The following is a 16058-nucleotide window of genomic DNA, read 5'->3' as shown; positions in this document are numbered from 1 at the left end:
AAATAGAGTTAGTGGTCTATCTGACTCCTCGCTGGCACGCAGTTTTTCAGCGCGTAAGAAATATGTGCCCACCAGAGTCGTTTTAACAACGACCGGCGCCCTTCCGTTATTTAGCCGAAACAAACTGCGTAAGAAGTGTGTTGGACCTGTATTGTTGTCCCTTTGCTTCGGCAGGCATGATTGAAGCTCCGTGTGCGCACCCGCACCCCCCAAACTATGAGAAATTAATATTTGATACCAATTCACAGTTATCTGCGATGGTATCTTAACTGCGAAAGCGGCACTGGTGCGGCATGTGATCACGAGTAAAAAATTTAGTTACTGCCTCTGCGCGAGGAATCAATGAATGACAATCTCCAAGAAGGAACGTGGGCAATTTTTTGAAGTACCATTTCGGTTGGCGACGCGGCAGATAACCTACGTAAACCCCTATTCCCTTATTTATGGGATGTAAAGTTATTAGCTTGTATGCAACAGGCGGCGTAAGAGACAACTCATTGCGCTTTTCGCCCCCACGCAAACTAAAAGAATGCCGACGCATGGGAATTTCCTGTGCATTATGAAATTCCACTTGAATGCGGGAAAGTCTATGTTGGGAAAGTCTATCAACGACCGCCCATTGCTAAGCCTGCAAGTGTGAGACACTTCTGAAGGAGATAACGTTTCTCTTTAGTAGCAGAGATGCGACAGCCAGGTAACTGTTCGAAGTATTTTATATTATGCAAATAGCCGATAACTCTATCAGTAATACGTCGGTGTTCCTGTTTAACACCGGTACATCTTCTTTGAGCGTTTCGTTTGAGTAGCACATATGCGTGTTTGTTATTGCCCACTGTGGCGCTTGCTGCGCATGCCAGTTTTTTATATAAACGGACTTCGCTAGGGAATCAAGTGATTGAAATTTAGCCCGTGTCCGGTCTCTTCTAACTTGTATATCGTATTAGTTGTTTTGCGCTTAAACATATTTAAGAAAGGTCTTTGATAGCCTTCTCTTGTAAAGATTGTTTTTTTTTTTTTGCGGCGTGTTGTTATACAACTGGACTGGTGGGTTCGCATAGAAACCCGTTAGTTTATTGGTGGAACGGCCAACAAAGACACAAAGCTATTTATGTTTTTCTATTTGCAGGGCGGGAAAGTGATATATATTCTGTCGTGCAGTGCACCAGCCGGAGCAAATGGAGAGACATCGAAAGCAGATAACATGGCGGGCCAAATACAGACCCTTGTAATGTTTCCTTTTAGTGTCCGAAGTCATGAATTCAACATCGGCATTGGAGTGAAAGCACTCGACACTTTGTATTAGTTGGTGCATTGCATTCAGTAATGTCACCACTTCCGCTATACACAAACAACTGTGAGTTTATTACTGTTGCATATGTCGCGTACCATATTCGGATCACACAACGATGAAACTCCAATGTGGCTGACAGTAGCTGTGGGGTCAACAGCGCATTTGGAGAACTGTACTCACAAGGATCGGCTTCCGCGCGAAAGACGGCGGAACACCTCTTTTGGTACGACTTTCAAACTACAAAGTACTGTTTTTTTTCAACTAAAACATAAAAATCTTGAGACGGTTATGCGCCCAATTGAGAATACGTGCAAGCTATCCGTGCAAGTAGTTTCAATCTGCCAGGCCATACGCAAATTTAACCGAATCAATGCGTCTTCATGTCTTCATTCGCCTCCAATGTGCGGCCGACTTAATGTAGAATAGCTTAATTTATTTTAAATTTAAAAGGTAGTGGGAATACGATTAACCTGGCCGTGAACAAAAGGTCCACGCCCGAGTCGCGAACGTACTGGCCGCCGGTGACCGACCCAGTGATGCACGCATCTGCCGTACGTGGCGCTGGGTGTCACGGGCAATGCAAATAGAAATGAACAAATGGAGACAAAAAATGGAAGCTAAAACGTCGTTAGAGATGTACAGGGCTGAAAAATGGGACATCAGAAAGGAAAACTTCTCCGATAATTCACAGGGCAGTGCTTCGCTTTTTCAGGCTAGAGCAGGTTGCTAGCGAACTAACAGCTTTGCGGGGAAGCATTCACAAAATGATGTGGTCTGCGTATTATTCGGCAAAGAAATAAAAACTTTGCGGCACATAGTGTTAGAATGCAAGGCTATCCATCAAAATGTACATGAGGGAAATATTTGGTTTCCAGAAGCCCTAGGATTTAAGGGTAGCACTGAGGGAGTGTACTTCAAGGCTGTCGGGGCGCCGAAAAGAAGATTATAATGCTGGTTTACGAAAAGCAGAAATTGGAATATTCCCTAGGACAGCTACAACCTGAAGGAAAAATAAGTATTATGTGCATAAGACGTTTTTTGTGTATGCCCTAAGAGCAGCGGTAGGAATAAACGATGGTATAAAACATACGTATATTAGTTTTTTTTGTAAGATGGCACGTAACAAGCCCGCTACAAAATGGGATACCACTAGCAATCACCAATTGTCAATCATCATCATCCGTAACGCCCTCTGGGCGCTGTGCGGCACCTGAAGTAACGCCGCACAAGAAAGGCTAATACATTTCGTGGAGATTGACAAACGCCCCGCGTTCCTCAAGTTGCCGCCGGGCAGACCAGCATGGGCGTGTCGGTCCGGCAATCCATGACTGTTTTCGTGTCTTGTAAAAATTATGATTATTAACGCAAAATTGGCAATGTTATGAAGCTGTCAAATGTAAAAGAACACAGATATTGGATGTTTCGCAAGAAATTAAATGGGGCATAAGGTATGGGTGTCAGGCCCGCCCGTAAAATACCGTATAATGCGGAATATAGGTCGAGGCGGAATATAGGTCGTCCCCCTTACCTTGTAGCCAAAAAATGCAAAACAAAAATTAGGTACCAACCATTGTTTTATTGAGGCTATACCTTGTTTCTTCTCAGATTACTCATTTAAAACTGTCTGAACTATCGTCGGACGACTGCTTCTGGCTCGCCGTCGCCCAAACAGCACGTCGTCCTCGGTGCAGTCCAGGGAATTGCTTATGCAGCACTTCTTAAACACTCGCAAGACCATGTCATCGTGAAGCGAGCGCAAAGCATGGGACACTCGTGTGCAGACCGGAGCTACAGCCAGTCTGTGCAGGCGGTCAGCAAACATCTTGGGGTATCCATTCGTAGAGACATCGCACGACGCTAGCGTTCAAAATTTGCCACTTTGTACATCAGCACAGGTGCACAGAGCAGCGCAAATGAAACGAGGCCTTCCGAGCGTTGCATACCGAGAGCTGCCCCTTCAGCTAATGCCGCTAGCTACACTTCTTTTGGTGATACCGAACTGGCGCAAGGCGGACACGTCATTGGCCTTGAAAAACCCCCAACTCTTCTTTTAAATGCTGCTGTCAACTGCCACTAAGTGCCTAAACTCATTTTGAGCAAGAAGAAAATAGCACGCACACATTCGCCGACAGCGAGAGAATCGACAAAACAAAGATGGCGTCGCGTCCGATTGGTGGTGGTGGCGATGGTGCCGTTGGGGTTTGAATGGGCTCGATGGGCTGCCCGGTCGCCAGATGACAGCTGCCACTGACTGCGATATAGGTGGAGGGGTGACTTTTCGGGAAATGTTTCTGTAAAAAATCTCGAACTATATTTCGCATTATACGTTATTTAAATGGCTCTGTCCTCCCGCCAACCCCTCCCCCCCCCCATCGCCCCCCCCCTCCGACCTGCCCCGAGATTCCGCCGTCGCTGTCCACGTAGCCTCCGCAGTTCCGCCTTGTGCCCCACTAGCAGTACCACTTTTCCCAATAGTGCGCCCTGGCGGCAATATTCTAACACGCAATCATCCTGTCAAGGCGACAGCACGCCGGCGCCACACATGCCTCCTGAATCTGGTGACCGGTAGTTCTAACGCTTCGGCTCTCGGCTGAAGAGACTGCGGTAGGAACCTTAGCTGGTTTTATCTTGTTTAGTGTAGCTGTGGCTCAAACTAGTTCAAATTTTCCTGCCCCATGCCTGCCGAAAGATCACGCGCGAAGATGGAAAAGGAACTACGGCTAGCCATGGACGAGAATCGGTAAAGCTAGCACCGTGGTAGTCTCCAAGGGGAGTATTTTTAATTTAACGAGAAGAGCGGTTTAGGCTTTCGGTTACGCACCGGAGGGTTGCCATAAAACTCTACCCAGCCGAGCGAACGTCAGCGCGCGCCTCGTGAGGAACGACTGGCGTCGGCCACCTCGACTTTCGAGAACACTTTTCCCAGGGTTCGTGGCATGATCTATCACATGTTTGTCCTCTCCCCAATTCACGTCCGTTCGCGCCAGGAGTGGGGTGCACAGACGCCAAGTTTGCGCAAGAGACGCCGACTTTGCGAAGCCGGTTGCCGAGGGTTCTAGCGCGTGCTAACATGGTCCAGTCTGGGGGCGATGTGGAATCCTGGGGACCAAATATTCCGTGCCAGCCAGTCATGTAGAACTTTGAGCGGCAAGTTCGGAAATACATGCCACGTGGAACAGCCGGGTCTCCGGTTAATGGAGAGGAGTTGCATCTGTTTCTCCATGTTTGGACCACTAGTGCAAGCTCTCCGAATATTTTTGTTGGTACCACGAAAGCCGGACACTCTTCACTTGATTAGACCAGCATATAATTTTCAACTTTTCAGTTCCCAATGACACAAAACCTACTTTTTAGCGCTTTGCATTTTGGTGTTTTTTTTTGGATGGGGTCATCTATCTCTACGACAGTGCTCTTCTTCATGGCACTTCGAAATGCTTTCACGGAGTTATGGCTAACCTTGAGCGACAATCATTACAAGTGTTTACAATCGAGCGGCAAACTTTACAAGCTCTCGTTCGCGCGTGTGTGTGGACGGTATATTCTTGTCCCTCATTCGCAGGAGTGCTCCTTGTTTCAAAATTCGCCAACGTACCCATTTATGCGTCTAAGCACCGCCAGTTGGCGACAAAAAGCCTACCGCTGATATTTCGAACCGTTGAGAAAATAATCACAAAATTTGCAGTGATAAATCTCATTGAAATTAAAATGACGAACACTCTAGTAGTTGCATTGTAAGGTTTTGCATTTTCTGTGTATGCGTACCGTTGCAGGCATAACTAGTTCTTTGCCAAACCACAATCCCAATAGAAATATACCCAGGAATGTCTCATTTTATTTCTGGTTGATAGTTTCGTATTCTACGTTTGTATTTGCCCCTTCTTAACTGACTGGTGACGTCGGTCATCTCGGCTAACTGTACAAGGGTCTAAGGTAAGAATTCAGTACATTTTGCAGCAGCAAGGGTAAGGTTGTGTTTTTCTTTTTCTCTACCCGAGTGGGGCCCGTCTTTGTTCACAGCGCAAATGCCCGATGACTGTCATTCGGGCCCGCATCTCTTGGCACGAAATGCAGCCCCGGCTTTAACCAAGACACTTTTCAGCGCTGTTAGTGCTTCTGTGCGGGATTGTCAAAAGTGATCACTTCACACGTACAAACTTGTTCTAAATATCGTCTTAAATAACTAACAAATAGGTAGACATCCCAACAAGCGGGGCTCTACACAGCTTCACTGGATGCAGCACTGGCAGGCGTCGAGGCTTTGGTTTACTGGCACAGCCTCGAGAAGAACATCGTGAATGCTCATCTGCACTGCGGAGAAATTCTGTCCCGAGAAGCAAAGTGAAGGTACGCTGCTGGCCAGGAGAAAGCATGTTAGTATAAATGCAATGCCCTGGGTACCCTGAACGTGCAATAATTTACGCTTCACCCGTGATTGCCCCCTAAGCCTTAGGATCACATTCAAATGCTTTCATGAATGCCCAAACAATAAGCACTCTTATACATGACAACCAAAATCAGACCTACATTATCGCATCCGATGGGTCTCCGGACCCAAAGGACTCAACGCACACTACATAACCACACAACCGCCCGCGCATAACTATGTCTGCATGGTTGGTTATCTTCCCATAAAAGGCTCTGTTTAGTCAGATCAAGCAAATGAAGTGACCCAAGTTGGCCGTCTGGAGAACAAGCGCAATAGCAAAAGCCTCCCGGGAGAAACAGCGTTAAATGATACACAATGTCGGGCCACCCCAACCCGCACACTCAGTCGTTGCGGCCAGGCGAGGCATCGGTGCATCAACACACACACAGTCACTACGCCTAGGTCGGTCAAAGTACCGCAAATCTTAAGCGGTATCTAATCAGTATGTTTCTCCCAGCACCTATTTCGCGTCAATTTATACTTCAGTTTCTAGTATTTGTACAGAACTCTTCTAGAGAACATTGAAATTGCTACGACGGCCACAGAAAGAATGGCCTATTCAAGGTACCATAACTTTACTGCACAAACATTTGATATCTGCCCTCAGCACTAACGGGCAAAACAAATGAACCCTTGGCCATCCTCTCTTGAGTTACGTCCACAACTACCTCTTTCCCGCACGGCCATACACGGCTTCTCCCGTTTTAGCAGGTTCTGTTCCAAGGAGAGGCTGAATGTCGACTGTAAGCTCCCGACGGGATTGCTAGAAATAACTAGACAAAAAATTAAGCAATGTAGGAACCTCACACTAACGAGTAAGACTTGAAGGTAGCCAAGCTGTACGCAACCTTCAGGGCCAACCCGACGGTTTAAGTCCACGGTTGCAGGCGATTAGCTTCTTCTCTGCTGCAACTACTTTTCCTTCGTATTCGTTGCTATAACGTAAGTCACAGTAATGAATTAGACTCGAAGGTAGCAATGCTGTACGCAACCTTCACAGCTTTTTCGTTGCTGCCACAACGACCTTTACTTCATCGGTGTGGCTATAAGTGAGAGCTTCGTTTCTTGCTCTCCCTCATTCACCACTTCCACTACCTGTGGTGGCGGTGGTGCAGCCGATGTTGGAAGTACTTCGTCGTGTGTACTATTGCACGTAGGCGTCCTCTTCATCTTTAAGAGTAATGCCTTGTGATCGCTATGGTATATTGGCAGTGGCTAATGAAGTTGATCGGTCAATCTTGGCTAATATCCCTAAGTGGGTATGTTTGGCTTGACAAACGTGCGGCGCGGACACCGGGCGGTCGCCTTGTGTCACGTACACACTAGCGATCGGCATTTTCTTGTCTTTTTAGCGGCCAGGTGTTCACAGCGAGGCACCCACTCACGTGCGCTTGGCAGTTTCTTGGGATTTTGAACCACGAACAGGAAAGTTGAAAGGTTTGCTAAACAGCTCCGCCGTCAGTAACACAACAAAAATATTAGTCGTCTTTCTAACGATTTGTGGCAAGTGTGTTCGTAGCATCGGCTGTTATACACAAACCCTAAAGGAAGAGTATTCTGGTTGTTCAGTTTTTATGCGACCAAAATAATAACCATGGGAGGAGAGTATCCAAGAAGACTGAAATACTGGATTTTGTGTGTTTTTTTTTAAGAAATTGCCAAAACATTACAGGGTAAGCGGTTTTCCGGACATCGATAAGACCAATGTCATCAAGTTACCGGCGTTTATCTTTATTTTTCCAAAGAGATAAGGAGAGCGTGGCCACAAGAGAAACAATGGGTGGTGAAATATGTAGTATGGAGGTCCGATGCACAACGCAGACGAAGAGGCAGCTGATCAACACGTGAAGGAATGCACCAAAGTCTCGTCTCTTCGAAGACTCTCGTTTATCACAGCCGTGCAGGTTTGTTTAACCTGTAAGATGAAGAAATGCAGGTGGAATCTCAATATTCCACAGCCTGGATCGGAAAAGCAGCCATCTAAAAACCTCTCTGGACTGCATTGGCCTACAATCCGTTAAATTATACGTTAACAATTATGCAAAGGGTACTTGAAGGTTTGAATAAAAAGATAATTGGTGCATACATCATACGTAACACACTTTCAAACGTATCAAGCTTGCATGGCGATAAGTAGTCAAACAGTGAAACTAACCGGAGCCTTTATTTTTTTTTCATAGTGCGCAGCTTTTGTTGTTCCCTGTGGAATTGCCTTTGCATCTCACATTACGTGCCACAAAATAAAGGCGGTGGCAGTAATAACTAGCTTAGGTTGCTTGTTTGAAGGCACGTAAAGCACTGAGAAGGTTACCAACCGGCTGAAAGTAAATTTTTACTAGTCGGCCGGAAGGATTGAATTCTGGGATAAGAACTGGAACGTCTATGTGAAATGACAGCAGAAGCACGTTAAAAGATCGCTAACAATGGCCTTGTATTGTCCTGTTGGTGGAAGCAGTTTAGGTAAATTTTATAGTAGTAACTGACAAGTAATTCCTCTGCACCTATATGTTGAGGCATCTCGCTACACGTGTTTGAAAATACTCCGTTCCTAGGTATAAAACCGTTTTCTTTGTGGTGTTTCAACAGTGATGATATCTTTTACGAACAAAGTTGACTCAATTCAGCACTCAACACAAGCAATCGTGTTCGGTTCCAGAGTGTGCGTGTCGAAAAGGCGCATGCAAAAATTTTATAGTCGACATATAATGAACGGAGATATTTTCTACGTAATAATTTGCATGGGATTGAGTAAAATACGCAACAACCATTTGAAACCGTACATTTGAAACCTTGAAACCTTTAGATTTCCGCTCGTTTGGATTCTTGTGTTCTACATTAAAAAGGAAGACTTCGAAACACGGTTTTATACACTTTGCGTAATATGAGCATTCTGTATCAGCACGTTCTCAACACAAATACTTGTAATATGATCCCGTGTCTACGTGTATACATATTTGCGGCATAAATATAATATAAAAATGTCGTAGGAATCTTATCGAGAGAACCATTTGCCGCACACTCTAGAAGGTAATTAACTCACGGAGATGTCGCAGATCTTTAACTTGTCATCTTTATTCTTAGCAGCGAACTGTAGTATCCACTGTTCGTCCGCAGACCGCATGTTTTGTGTTTTTACGATTAGGTCATATGGGAAGCATTTGCTTCTGTTGCGTTTCAGGGAAATGGGTCGTGCGTAGACAAAAAAGCAATGTTTGGCTCAAAAAGGGGATTACCACACGGTTATACTTTACCACACTCTGTAAACACCACTAAGAATGCACTTGAAAGCTGCATAATTGCGCAGGGAAGGGTTAATTAGCAACGAATACCACCGTGCCTTGCTGATGTTTCCAATACCCTCAAACAAGACCCGCTGCTTGTATTCAGAGAAGCGTATCGGCAACTCGTTGCTTCGTACGCCCCTTGTGAGTGCGCTATTTCTTAGAGGTCTGGATCAACTCATCTCTTCGTTAATTACCAATTTTCACTTAATGAATGATGACCATACACACGTGTGCAAGTATTACTGTGAATCACCAACCTGGAGAGGTTCCACAAGCTTTGATTTAGCGCTTTCATCAGTTTTTTGTTTTCGCGTTGTGGAGGGGTGCCAAAGTACCTTTACTAACGCGTTTAAGCTTACAGCCGGGCTCAAATTGTTAATGGCAGGATGTTGTGCTGCCCAGGAAATGCTTCATAACTCAAACAGCACCAGAATAAAGAAATTCAACCAAATGAAATTTGGAAAACAATTTTACGGGCAGTGTATTCTTTGAAACAGGCATATTGCTGATGCTAGATCATATGAAAATGCTTGAATCAAATACGCAATAAAACTATCTCCCGCAGTTATGCTTGCATCTACGCTGGAACCTACAGAAAGGAACCAACAAAATGAAGGCAGAAAATGCAAACCGCGCGCTAGTGGTGTTCCGCCGCCTATATTTGTTTCAACATATCCACCTAATCCACTTAAAAGCTACACTTTCGTGAGAAGGGCCAATTCCATCTTTCAGTGGCCGGAGTGTGCTTTACCTGGTCACTTTTTGGGCGGCATGCTTCCTTCGTGTAGGTGGCGGTCACCGGGCATGTCGACTCAGCAGTGGTGAAGGTAATCCGATAGTTTGTGCCAGCGACAGTCTGTAACGGCGGCAGAAAAAGATGGCCATTTAGTGGGAGCACATTTCATTATTAAAATGGTATCACCACATACTTTGGCCTTTTAGGGGCACGTAGCAAAACTCGAACGCCAGGAAGAAAAAAGAAAATCTCAAATTTTTTTCTCCGCACTGTGACGGGTGGAAAGACATGAAATATTTTTTTTTTCAGATGAGGGAATAATATTGAAGACATGTTTATTCCCCGAATAGTTACGTATTCTTTTCAAAGTGTCTGATTAGCACATGATATTCACTTAGAATCACTCCTTGTTATGATGTTTTATCTCACTTACAAGCTTCCGTTTTTTTTTCACGGGTGGACCGAGCACAGCCTGAAGCTTGATGTTTAATTTTTAAGGAATCTCTTAGGTACATAACAATAATGAGACCATAAAAGGCCGCCACTTTTATAACAGATCTATTAAGTCGTACAGGCCATAAACCGGCGGGTTGTTGTGTTAACATGCACTATTGTAGTGAGAAACATTTACTCGTGCTGCAGAAAAGCACTGAGGGAAGCACGTACTCGAGTAAACGAAGGGTTCGCGGTGCGATGCGCTTCGGCGGCATATCGTCAATAAGATATACACTCATTTGTAAGCACCCAAAAATGGTTCTTTTTTAAACACCGTAGAAAAGTGGCATGCTAGCTGTGAACTGGCTGAATAATGGAGATTGTACAAGACGGCCCTTCGTGCATCTAAGCCGCATAGAGGAGAAGACGTTCCAGTATACGCGAACGCGAGGTGGTATGGTATTCTTGATAATTGTATGCTACGCACACACGCAATGTTCCAAAATATTCGGGGGCCACAAACCCCAAAGAAAAGCTTGACGTCAACTATGACGAAGGTATTTTATAACCGTACCAAATAAAGGTGTTTAAGCATGATGTTTGGCATAGCAGAATTTACTCCCACTGTAGAAGTACATCAAAATTTCGGTACATTTGTAGAACCGCAGTGCTGAGACGGCCCCAAAATTTGACAAAGAGTGGGCATTTCTAAGAACGCACGAAGTGTCATTATTTTGAAAAAGCAAAACAGCGTGTTCTTAGCTCACCTGTGTCTCGACACCGGTGACCTGGAGCACAGTGTCAAAGAACTGCCGGCCTTCGGTTTGCTTCGACACAGCCAAGTGTGCCAGATCGTGGTAATGCTCGTCCGCAGTGTTTGTTTGCCGGCTCCAGCCACCGAGCACTGGCACGTCTTCGGCGAAGCAGCACATGAAGAAGCCGACAGCCAGCAGTGCAAACGCGCACGCGGGTGGGCTCGTGGGAAGCATGGTGCTATCTTCAGTCAACTGCGACAGAGGCATTTTGCGATTGCAAAAATTAAGGTTGCACTTCTTTACATGCGTATTTTGCAAGGTTAGAACGTTTTCATAATGTCGTGACGCCTGAGTAATTGGCATTCTTCAGCCTAAAGATTGCGTTGCTGCTTCATTGTTTACCAATAATAAGCACACAATATGTATATCAAACAAAGCAAACCGAGATGTAGCGCTGTTTAAAAGGGCCCCACATGTTGTGCACATAGGCTTGCTAGAATTCATTTGATTACCAGACATTGCTTACAATAAAATCAGCTCAGATATTTCCTTCGTGCGTTGGAATGCTCGTATTTGTAGTTGTTAGGATAATGTTATTAGGCGGCAGAACAAAGGTGTACGAACCGTGAGGGATTGTGAAGCGACGTGTCGTCCAAGCGAACATTTTATAATTCGGTCAGTACAGCTAGAGTTAGGGCACGCATCATGGGAATCATCTTCCCTAGTGAATGTGACCATGGCGATACTTAATATTTCTTTATCTGTATTCATGTTATGACATCGCCCCAGCTTGTATGGCGACCGAACGCACCGACCCGTAGTGACTTTGTGAGGGCATGAGAACAGAACGGGAGATGTAAATAAACAGTTTAGAAGCCATTCCCGGCACACTAGATGATGTCGAGCTCGGTGAACAGTGCCCTCTAACATCACGCCCACCTCAAAAAAATTACAGAAATATGATTCCCAATTCTAACGCTATTGCCACACCCATGGTATTATTATTATTGACTTCAGTAATATTACGTGACATATAGACAATACCAAACCTGGGCCACTTTTGCACATTTGTATCATGCGCCTCTCGTAGATACGGTTTTGTGAGGGTGTAACGTAAATCGGTGATTAGTTCCCACGTGCAGTTTCTTGAGTAAATATGTAAGCAATCATAAGCGCCACCGCTCAGGCTGCAATCTTTAGCGCAATAGCGTGAAATTGCTGCGACTACGGTGCAATAGCTGCGACTACGAAAACGTTGCCATGTCTAAAAATGTTCTCCTCAGTTGAGACAATGGCACAACTCTGGCCCTTTCCACCATCACTAGATCCGCAAAACTCACCGGTGTAACGACGGTTGGGTATGGACTCAGTCCTGGGTCTTTATGGACTGTCGGTAGCGATGTTTGCCTGGAGTAGATCGGAACCCGTCAGCGGTATATATAGGAGGTCCAGTACCCCTTTTTCTCTTTTTTAGAAGACCGCCGGCTTTTTAAATGAAGGAAATAGAAAGGGGGAAGTCATTTCTTGTTTTCAAACGTCGTGCACGCGCTCTTGCGACTGATGGGTAAGGCGAAATAAGATAAAATGATGGAGAAAGGAGGTTATCAAACCGGAAAGTGGGCGGACAACTTTCCTTGGCGCCGTACGAAGGTCGGCGTCTGCTACCAACGCACGTCTTCACTTATTGAAGAGCCAGCTTTAAGAAAGTGCAACTGGCTTATGCCGCCCTTGCGGGGAATCAAAGGAGCGGTACGATGCCCTTGACCCGCCCCTAGTATCTGTACTGTTTGCTTATAGCGAAACGAGGGAGGGGTAGACCATCTAAAAATTGGATTTTCCGCTCAGTGCTGCAGCTCGATAGTGGAGACTGTATTGCTAGTCGCCGTTTTCCACTTTTGCAGCCGTCATAAAGGCTTTTGTTGTTAAGAATGCAGCAAACTGAAGTGCCCTTGTGTACGAGGTTCTGGTTCACATTAAAGAACTATAGTTCGTATAAAAGATTTTTTGTCCTTCAGGGCACACCTGACAGCCTATGTGTACCGCGGCCCGTTAAAGTAACACATAAAAGGAGGAGAAACAAGTTGATCGAAATTCATATTAAACACGATAGCTTCAAAAATCAGTGTTATAAATTACAACAATTTAGCAACTGTATTACGGTATTTTCACGCAAGTCACAGTGCGCCAAATAAAAGAAAATAATTAAATATACGGCCGCGTATTATCCAAAATAAAACTGAATTCCTTGCTGCTTGCAGCGGGGATATTTTTGGGTCTCCTATTTATTATTCGGCTCAACGGTATGTGAACGAATCCTCAACATTAAAATTGCTTGATGTCGTTAGCATACTGAGAATACTTCACCAAGTACTCGTCTCCCATTTTGGTTTATCCACTTCTTTGTACACCGCTAAGTCTATTAATTGTGTGCCTTGATAGGGCATCCATGTGACATTCAATCAGAGGAGACTGGAAGCAGTTCAGCGGTGGTTGTAATTCCAGCGAAGGGAAAATAAGAAGAAGCTTGGTAGATCTGAATGTCTCACATCATAACAAACTGGTAAAAACTGCAAAACAGCTGACCGCTTCGCAACTTCTCTTATCCAAGATAGCTGGTGAGCAAAATTTGCGTTTTCAGAAATTCTAAACCAACCAGCTTCGCTTTGTATAACGCATATACTTCCGTAATGTTTACGAAATCCCATTTTCAAGTCCGCCGCGTTATACTGGTTTCATTTACAGTCTTTATACTAGAACGTCAACGACTGTAATCACGTCTTGTTTGCGTGCCTGCTTCCATATTGAAAGCCGGGTCTCCGTCGTGACCTTAGGTGTGTGTCCTAATGTTTCGCGCCGCACGGGCCTAAGCTATCGCTAAGCTTATAGTATAATTTTAGGCAAATGAGGGTCTTAGCACGTGGTAAAGGAAACCCAAAAAGTTCGCCTTAATTTCGAGGGGACCACCCGATCTCAAGCATCGCGGACTACTCCAATGTCAGTGGGCTCCAACAGAAGCACTGACGGTATGTCTATACACGAAACAATGCCCCCGAGCTCGTGTCCTAAGACAAAATGGGAGGGGAAACTCAGCTTCCTGGTGCAGCCTGATAACGTCACAAGCACTTGGCGAACGTCAAGTTTCCGGCAGCTGGCGGCAAGCGAAGGAAGTGCGGGGTCATCGCCACGGCTGGTGAGCGTTCTGTTCGCGCCCTCCCAGTCCAACCCGGCGACGGACTCGTGTTGGTATTTCCCCGGGCCGCCGAAACATTCCGTGGTCGAAGCGAGAGTGTGTGCGCACTTGTGCGCTTCTCTTGCCTGAAGAGCCCGCCTTCGCGATTAAATTTCTCTCAAATTTAAACCTGCCGGTAGAGGCGAATAAAAGTGGCATTTTCTTTTAATGCATTAGCAATCTTGCGCGAGCAGCAAGCCCAAAATACAAACCTGTAAACATACGACCTTATCTCGCATGCAATGCGCTCGAAGCGAGTTGAGTGCACCGGTCAATTTATTGGTCATGCGGCAGTGCAATGAAAAGGGCCAGCATCGCTGACGTAGCGGGACGATGATAAACGCACCTTCGAGATAAACGCGCGTTCGAGTTAAACGCGAGTCCTTGATAAACGCGCGTTCCGTCCCGCGTCGCATAGCGATTCACGCCTTGTAGCGATTGCTGCAAACAACAGTAGCCTATTGTTTTTAATATATTCAACCAGGTGCCGCTGTGAAATTGTTCGCCGCCGCAGCTGCGGAGCTCTGTAGGTCGCCGTAGTTGTCATTGTGACATTATCTGGCCGCTCGATCGCGCCGGTCGCAATGGGCGTTTCCTCTAATATATAAGTGGTTTAAGAGAAAAGGAAAGGAAATGCACTGGGGATATTATTGAGCCCAGCTGGGGCTCACCTGCATACAACCCAGTGCGGGGGGGAGAGAGAGGAGGGGGGATGAAAGATTAGAGGAGAAAAGGGGTGATGAAAGAGGTGATAAGAAAGGGTGCTAAGCTAGGAAATTAAAACGTGGAGCCTTTACTTAAAGCTAAGCGAAGCAGCAGCAGCAATGGCGCGGACAGCAGACGGCCGTCTACAGGCGCTTGTTGAGACCGGCGGCCTCCAAGTAGGTGAGCAGGTGGCGGAAGACCTCGCGGCGAGTTCCGGCGGGGCCCGTCGGGAACAGTAGACTTTCGAGGTGCTGGTAGGGCAGCCCAAGCCGCTGAAGCGAAGCCTGCAGCACTCCTCAGTGTGCTGCAAACTCCGGGCAGGAGCATAGCAGGTGCTCCACAGTCTCGGGCTCGGGACAGTGGGCACAGGAGGGGGAGGAGCAGCGGCCTTGGTGGTGCAGTCTGGCTGCCACGTCACAGCAGTTGAGCCGCAGTCGGAGCAGCAGGCTGCGGTCGTCCCTGCTCAGACGCCCCGGGAGGACCCGAGGGGCCCGGCCACTCACCACACGGCGGTCTGGGTGCATGGTGAGGGCCACTCGGGTCAGCTACTGCCGTGCGGCGTCGTACGCTGTGACGTCCCGGGAGACGGGAGTGTCCTGCTGGTGGGCGCCCTTGGCCAGGGCGTCAGCCTCCTCGTTGCCCGGGATGCCCATGTGGGATGGCAGCCACTGCAGTTGGACATGGCAGCCGCCAGAGGCCACTGCATGTAGTTTGGCCGCCAGCGACGTCTCCACGTACCCGCAGGAGCTGGACGGCTGGTCTGCCTCTCGTAGTCGTAGCAGGGCTGGCCGGGAGTCCGTCAAGACCAGGGCCTCGCTGTCCTGGCCTGCCCTCTCGAGCAGCAGGTCTGCGGCCAGGTGCAGGCCGGCCAGTTCCGCCGTGGTCGATGACGCGGGGAAGGGCAGTCGGCATGTTCGGCTGGCGCCGACCGCAGGAGCCGTGCAGGCGGCTGCCGCGTTGCCCGTGTGGGGCAGCACCGAGCCATCCGTGAAGACGTGTAGGCGGCGGCCGCTGGCGTCCTCCTGCAGCAAGGTAGCCATCTCTTGGTAGATGGCCGCATGGGGAGTGGAGCGCTTGCTGCGCACCCCGGGAAGCTTGGTGGCAATCTGTAGGGCCTCCCTCGTGCCAGGCGGAGGCGGCTCCAGACGGGGCCGCTGCGGCACTGCGATATTCTCGTCGTAGATCTGCAGCAGCATG

At 47.1% G+C, this 16058-nt stretch overlaps 1 protein-coding gene across 1 annotated transcript; it reads right to left on the bottom strand.

Annotated features, from left to right (window-relative positions):
• Positions 1 to 7432: 7432 nt before the first annotated feature.
• Positions 7433 to 12425, bottom strand: LOC144165779 (salivary cystatin-L-like). The gene is made up of 4 exons (XM_077695549.1): positions 12268 to 12425; positions 10940 to 11179; positions 9753 to 9857; positions 7433 to 7632 (listed from the first exon to the last, which is right to left on the bottom strand). The coding sequence occupies exons 2-4, from the start codon at positions 11159 to 11161 to the stop codon at positions 7555 to 7557; spliced, it is 405 nt and encodes a 134-aa protein (XP_077551675.1). The 5' UTR covers positions 11162 to 11179; positions 12268 to 12425; the 3' UTR covers positions 7433 to 7554.
• Between the last annotated feature and the right edge of the window lie 3633 nt (positions 12426 to 16058).

The sequence above is a fragment of the Haemaphysalis longicornis genome, unplaced genomic scaffold (assembly GCF_048455015.1).
Source record: "Haemaphysalis longicornis isolate Haplotype H1 unplaced genomic scaffold, Haemaphysalis longicornis Haplotype H1 scaffold_15, whole genome shotgun sequence".
Taxonomy (NCBI): Eukaryota; Metazoa; Arthropoda; class Arachnida; order Ixodida; family Ixodidae; genus Haemaphysalis; species Haemaphysalis longicornis.
This window is presented reverse-complemented; position numbering and strand designations above follow the sequence as displayed.